The sequence below is a fragment of the Lissotriton vulgaris genome, chromosome 1_2, assembly GCF_964263255.1.
Source record: "Lissotriton vulgaris chromosome 1_2, aLisVul1.2, whole genome shotgun sequence".
NCBI classification, from domain to species: Eukaryota; Metazoa; Chordata; class Amphibia; order Caudata; family Salamandridae; genus Lissotriton; species Lissotriton vulgaris.
In genome coordinates, this window is record NC_141686.1 from 333,303,275 (window position 1) to 333,311,051 (window position 7,777).

At 39.1% G+C, this 7,777-nt stretch overlaps 1 protein-coding gene across 1 annotated transcript; it reads right to left on the bottom strand.

The window, feature by feature from the left end:
- Positions 1 to 2,466: 2,466 nt before the first annotated feature.
- Positions 2,467 to 3,420, bottom strand: LOC147736677 (olfactory receptor 5V1-like). The gene has a single exon (XM_086952657.1). The coding sequence runs from the start codon at positions 3,418 to 3,420 to the stop codon at positions 2,467 to 2,469; it is 954 nt and encodes a 317-aa protein (XP_086808783.1).
- Between the last annotated feature and the right edge of the window lie 4,357 nt (positions 3,421 to 7,777).

The window sequence follows — 7,777 nt, forward strand, 5'->3', positions numbered from 1 at the left end:
CTAAATGGTTATGTGGCCCTAGTGATACAGGGGAAGCTCATTGCACATTATGCAAGTTAGGCACCAATGAAAATCTCTACTAATTGTAGTCTTCTGTTCGGCTGACACCAACCTGAGAAATAAATATACCAGGCCAATCTGTAATTATATAGGTACTAGGACATTTTTAGAAGCACTGAGAATTTTAAAAACAGATATATCTCAGCCTATAGTTTGTAGTCTTAGCAGATACTTGTGTGCTGTAAGTGTAAGGGAAAGGGTTTGAATTTTTAATAGATAGATCAATTTAACATGACCATTTTGTTTTATTGTTTTCATCTCTACAGTTCTTAAATGGATACACAATGAAAAGCACATGATTTAGATGAGATTTATTGTATTATATTGCACGCATGAACATTTTTGGTAGGCTTCTTATGGTTGTTAACCAAAATAAAAGCTATGTTAGTATAATTTGTAGATCCAATCAGAAGTTGTTGAGAAATTAAAAAAAAACAGTTTGTTATATATGTGGTCAGGGATATTTCATTGTAATATCACGATTAATCACATAAATGGTCAATGGAATTTAGCTGTTCCTATGTGTACTGCACAATGCAGCACACATAAAAACATCACAAATTAGGAGAAAAAAAAGCATTTCTCTTTGTTTCACATGGGTAAGACCAGTTTTTTTATTTTTATTTTGGCGCTGCCCCATATTTATGCCACCATCGAAATAAAGGGCAGTGGCAAAGGGTGTCGCGTTTACAAGGCAGCATTAAGCCACATTAAGTGGCTTAATGCTTACTTGTCAATAAGGCAAAGCCCATATCATCACCACAACATTGAGAAGAGTGACATTTGTGGTGGCGATAGGGGTTTGTAAATATGCCCCTCAGTTGCTAAAAAGTTCCCCTGGTTCTCTACCTCATGTTGAGTTAGGGAAACAGTTTACCAGTACCATACCCCTGCGAGTTGTGCATCCTAGAAAACTGTTGTGTGTCTACTGGTTAGCATCTGTTCTGGCTGGGACCACTGTATCAACCATGGCAGTCACAGACCAATGTGTTTTTAAATGTTTCGTACACATGATGGAAGCTATAGTTATGTTGTCATAAAACGTCTTTAGGTCTGACATAAAAAATAATACAAGTTATGGCAGTCCTCCTGGTAGACCTTTAGTCACCGTTCTTTCCCAAAATTGTTTACCTTTTTATCACATCTACCTCCCTTTCACTAGGATTATTCTCCTGCCTGTTTTCCTTGAAAACTTCCCCCATCTCACTTAGGGGTCAATTCTGGTTACAAGGTGGCCTGCCAAGTCACTGGAGGCCCTCTGCTCCTTTGCTTGGAACATTTGCAAAGGTAGAGGTCCTCACCAGTCCTCCATGGATCTTGATGCCTTTACTGTGCGTGTTGGTGCAGCTGATGCACTGAAGGCGTGCGAGAACGCTAAATGCACACTTGTTTTGAAAAATTCATGACTTTTTTCATTTTTCCTAAACAAACTAGCAAAGACTGAGTTTTTTCAGAAAAAAACAATGACGCAAATGCACAGGGCCACTTTTTCTTTTCTCTTCCAGGGTGCATGGTGGATCCATATTGGAATAATCTTGGAACTTCCCTTCACCTTAAATAGGGCTGGCTGAATTTGGTGAAAATACAGTGAATGAAGCCGGAAACTCCTGGTTTGACGCGACAGAAGAACAACCAATTTAAAGCACTTCTTCTATTATGGAGAATCCTTGATAATACCTTTAATCTCTCTGCTCAGAGTTTTTAATTTTATCTAGCATGTTACTTTAACGCCTTAACTGCAGCGGTTGAGTGGGCGGGGCTCCGTCGGCCGTTGGCCGACGGGAGGACCCGCGAGGCCGACGGGAGCACAGAAGGGGTTAAGATCCAACTGTCTAAACTCTCCAGCCAACTTTCCTTTCAATCAATCAATTAAGGGTTTATAAAGCGTGCTACTCACCCGTGAGGTTCTCAAGGCGCTTGGGGGGGACAGCTTCGGATCAGTCAAAGGTCCAGTTCCTACACTCTGTGACTACTCTCCCTTCAATCTAGTAGAAGAGATGAGGCTCCAAAATAGGAGGTTGTGGGACAGGGCTTGTCTTAGTGTGATCAGAAGTTACATATAGAAGCTCTTCCTCAGTGAAAGGGTGATACATTTACAGAACTGCCCTCAGACTGAGTGCTTTGGAGGAGAATCAGCAATATGATTAAAGACCGTAAGAGAAAACAAGCATCGCTTGGTGCCACAGACAGACCTGGAGCCAATGGATGTATGTATGTTATGGTATTTACCAAGAGCTAAATTAGCTACAAAGCTGTGCAGTGTTGTACAAGAGGGGCTACATGAGATGTCAGTATATGGACATTTTTCTTCATCAGAAGACTATTAGTGTTTGTGACTATGTAAAGTCTACATTGACACAAATGGCAAGGACATGGGCCGAAGTCAGTCACTGCACCTTCTGACATCTATATCCATGTTTGCATTATCGCACTCTGAATTCTAACAATAGTTTTCTTGACTGCCTTCTTTATCTCAGTATTTCGGAGACTATAGATCATTGGGTTCACCATGGGAGTCAAGATGGTGTAAACCACTGACACAAACCTATCGACGTAGAATGAGTTATTGGTTGTGGGCCGAAAATAGGTGAAGAGTAGAGATGCATAGAAGATAATAACCACTGTCAGGTGAGAGGCACAGGTGGAGAAGGCTTTGGCTCGGCCCACAGAAGACTTGATGTTCAAGATGGTGATGATAATTAACGTGTATGACACAATCTTTGTGAGAAGTGACCCAAAACCCAAGAACCCACCTAGTGTAAAGATGACCAGGATGTTGATGAATGTATCGGAGCATGAAAGCTTCAGCAGAGGGGGGATGTCACAGAAAAAGTGCTGGATCTCTTTGGAGCTGCAAAACGAGAGCCTGCTCATTAAAATCACATGCACAGATGAGTAAATGTGTCCACCCACCCACAAGCCAGCAGCCAAACATGAGCAGGCATGCTGGTCCATGATGCTGCTGTATTGCAGAGGGTGACAGATGGCAATGTAGCGGTCATATGCCATAGTCGCCAGTAGGAGGCACTCAATAGACACTAGGCTAGCAAAGAAGTAGAGCTGGATCATGCAGCTCGAGAAGGAGATGGTCTTCTTCTCAGCTAGAAGGTTTACCAGCATCTTAGGGACAGTTACAGTAGAGGAGCAGCAGTCTAGGAAGGACAGGTTGGAGATGAAGTAGTACATAGCGGTGTGAAGATTGGCATCTAGGTGTATTACGATGATGATGAGGATGTTCCCAGCTAGGGTAGTCACGTAGATCAGAAGGAAAATTATGAAAACGAGACCCTCCACCTCAGGAATGGATGAAAAGCCCAACAGGATGAATTCAGATGCCAGGGTTTTGTTGACCCTGCCCATAGTCTTCTGGACTCCTGTCTGAAGAGGAATATTATATTATTATTGATAGAACACCATTAGCACAAACTAAAACAATTGTGATAGGCAAAGGCATGGGTATAGATATAGTATTACCAATTCTAACAACAATAACAATACACTGGCATAATTAGATAGATAGATAGATAGATAGATAGATAGATAGATAGATAGATAGATAGATAGATAGATAGATAGATAGATGGATAGATGGATAGATGGATGGATAGATAGATAGATAGATAGATAGATAGATAGATAGATAGATAGATAGATAGATAGATAGATAGATAGATAGATAGATAGATAGATAGATAGATAGATAGATAGATAGATAGATAGATAGATAGATAGATAGATAGATAGATAGATAGATAGATAGATAGATAGATAGATAGATGGATGGATGGATGGATGGATGGATGGATGGATGGATGGATGGATGGATGGATGGATGGATGGATGGATGGATGGATGGATGGATGGATGGATGGATGGATAGATAGATAGATAGATAGATAGATAGATAGATAGATAGATAGATAGATAGATAGATAGATAGATAGGTAGATAGATAGATAGATAGATAGATAGATAGATAGATAGATAGATAGATAGATAGATAGATAGATAGATAGATAGATAGATAGATAGATAGATAGATAGATAGATAGATAGATAGATAGATAGATAGATAGATAGATAGATAGATAGATAGATAGATAGATAGATAGATGTTAAATGAAAACAACACAGGTTAATGTAACATTATAGTTAGGTGAACATGTCACTTAAAAATAGCATTCTAAAATCAAAAAAGCACTGAATTGCACCAGTTAACTCTAGTAACAATAAGTAGTGTCCCCGCCATGGACATTGTCACAAGTGATGTTATGAATGATGTCATACACAACGTCATAAGTGATGTAATATGTGAGGTCATAACCAGTGCTTGATGAGGGTGTGCATTATGAATTTCAGTTTTTATTTAGTTTATTATGGCATTTTTTTTAGTGTCTATAACATTTTAACATTTATTTTTTACAGTGAATTGCTTAGTTTTTTTTAATATAATGTGACTTATTACATACCAAATTATAAAGTCACTTTAACCTTTGTTTTTTTCTGTCACTTTCTGATGTTTTTTTATTACATAGAGTAACAATGTAAAGCATATCATTATAAATAGCGCAGACCTGCTGGGTTTGTTGAAGGATCAGAACACAAAATATAAAAGGTGGGCCTATTGGCTTTATCAGTGGATGTGTCATCACATCACCACATATAGCACTTATCCATTGGACTGGCAAAAAAGCAAAAGCATATTTTATCAATGACCATAAAATAATGTATTACTTATGAATACACACATGACAATATATGTCAATAATTGTCACACAATTATTTTTAATCCAGGATTTTTATTTTTTAAAAAACCCATAAAGATGTGTTTGAGTCATTTTCAGTCCACAAAATAACGTCAAAAAACCGAACTCAAGAGATCCCAGGACGCTAGCCGAACACCAGACAGCCCCAGCTTTAGTTTGTTGTACAGTTTGTTTACAAGTTATACCATCTTTCTTGAAAGACACTGAAGATATACCTATGGTACTTGAAGAACTTGCTTTTGACCCCCTCCCCTTCCAGAATGCCTCTGAGCCAGGATGCAAAGGATCTAATGAACAAGGATGCTTCAGGAGGCTAGCCTTCAAACAAATATGGACCTCCTCTGAGGGATGGTGACTGGAGGTGCACGATACCTGGATGATTGAATAGGGTTAGTTGGCCATGAAAGAAAATTTATTTCAATTCAAAGATATTTTATTCTAAAACTTAGAGGGGACTTCCATGGGCAGCAGCACTGCTGCATTTCTGGGAAGAGTGTATATTCACAAAGCTGAAATCCTAAATGTTCCCAATGAGGCGTGAATTCATGACATTATTTATAGAAGAAATGAATAGACAATATTTTGATTATATGGTGGGATATTGTACATTCTACAAACTGTTCCATAGATTTGATTAACACGTTCAATCCACATCTTCATTTCACTAGCTCTGGTGGCCATAATAACCTGTTCTTTTTAGATCCTCTCATCTTTCCTCCATGAAGAAAACTAACTACAGCCGGTTGCATCCAGCCTGTGGTGCTAGAGGATTTATTTAGAGTTGCATTGCTGGTCAAATGCATCACCTCTCAAAAGGTATAGGATATGTGGCTGTATGTCATTGCACACACAATAAATACCGCCAGGGGAGTAAAAAGGTCCCCTTTCTAGTTCATTCTCCATATACAGTTCCTAATGTTTTACGGAGATGCTGCAGCACGTCCATCAGTCTTACCTTCAGGTCCATCACAAGAGGCCCACAGACTATTACTCCCTACTTCAGCCTGACAGTCAAACCCCAGGGCAGTACAAGATAATTTACTCCTCATTGATTTTAACAGAGTCAAGAGGAACTGCTCCTCTCTTTCTAGATTTCAAGAGCAAGCCTAGACTCAAAAGGTGTTAAGACATCTAAAAGCCCTTTGGGATCTGCCTCATGTAATAGGACATTTATTTTGCATTATGTTACAGCAACCTGCTGCTTCATTGAAAATAAGGTAACATTTGAAACAATAATGAACTTAGGAGACCCACCAAATTATGAATTCACATGTTTGAGTGCCAGTGAAAATACCACCAGGTGACAACCATGGGGTGACTTCTAATCACACAGAATTTTTATTCATGCAAATATCCATAAAATATTACTGCATATCTGTTTCCATGCAACTGTACCCTGACACATCTCATAGGAGTACAGTCCTCAAGACTTGCACAGTTTCATTTCAAAATTTGGGGATCTCTCTGAGGTGTCTTGAGACAGTGGACACCTGAAACAAACATGTGTAAGGATGGTAGTAATGATGTCCACCCCTCTATTTAGTTCAAAGGTCAAGTTTATTCCCATGGAAAAGGCTCCACCTTTGTCCCCTCACATCAGTACATTACTCAACAAACAAATTCCTGACCCTTGAATCCAAACTTTCCAAGGCTGAATACCTAGAAGGTTAAAATATCTAGAGCACATACCGTCCCTTCTGGAAATACAGAGCACATGAAACAGAGAAACGGTTACATAAGAAAAGCAACAAGTCCAATACACATTAACAAAGAGGCTGCATTCATGTGGCATTAATAAAATCAAACTTTAAAAGAATTCAAAATACATGTGAATAGTTATTTTTTACCTTCATAAATACAAATGTGATTCTAAATTGGACAATCTTGAAGTTTAGCAGTGCCTCTATCTAATTTCCTAACTCTAAGTATTTATTGAATCTGAAAACACCCAGATGTTGTAAAGGTGGGGTTACAACCACAAGAAACGTCCCAACAGCAACCTTCATATGTGCCACAGCTATTCGCTCATCATACTTGATCTTCCTCTCCGGCGGCTTTGTTCTCTAATTTTTCCAAACATGCATCTCAAATTCTGCCATTTTGTTGGTGGTGACCTTCTACACCCTTACCATAATTCAATGTTCAAGGTGAGCTAATCATAGTGCTTAGTTTTCTTCTGTGAAAAAGTATGAAAAAAGTCTCCTCAATTGTGGCATACAGAGTAAACCCATAGGCTGCCACTCTTTCCACTTCTTGCCACAGTGTCTTGGAATGTGTATGCTCTCTTTTAATGTTTCGTTGATTCTCTCTACCACACCATTAGTTTTTGCATTATATTATATCATATCATTGGCGCACAATAAATGATTTTTCAAATGTTTTAATTTCAATTGAAGTCACCTGAATATTGTTGTCATTCAAAATGTAGTGGTTGCTCTGCTATGAAACACTTCTAAAACCTTGATCACTGCACCAGGGGTGATCTCTCGTGTAGAGGCCACTTCAGGCGATCTAGAGTAAATGTCTGGCAATGCTCACAGATAAAAGTGCTCCAAACAAAAGTGCACAACAATGTCCACAGCAATCTCTTCCCAGGGACCAATAAGAATCTCTCTTCACACTATGGTTGAATCTGCAACTTCCTAACTGATAACACTCTACACATTCCCTCACTTTGGACTAAATTTGAATATTGATAGACACGCACCAATAACGGCTCATCATCCTTTCTTTCATTTTGCCGATCCCTAAGGAGTGACTCAGCACAATGGGGATAGGCCCCCCTTGCATTGCTGGAGTTGGGTCGTGCTTGCGACACGACTCCAGTAATGCATAACTTTTGCGTCAACAGATGCGTCAGCATTTCTGACGAATCTGTCAATCTATGCATATTGGAGCGCTTTATTGTAACTATGGTTCATCCATAGTAGTGCAAGGGTTTCTCATGGTGG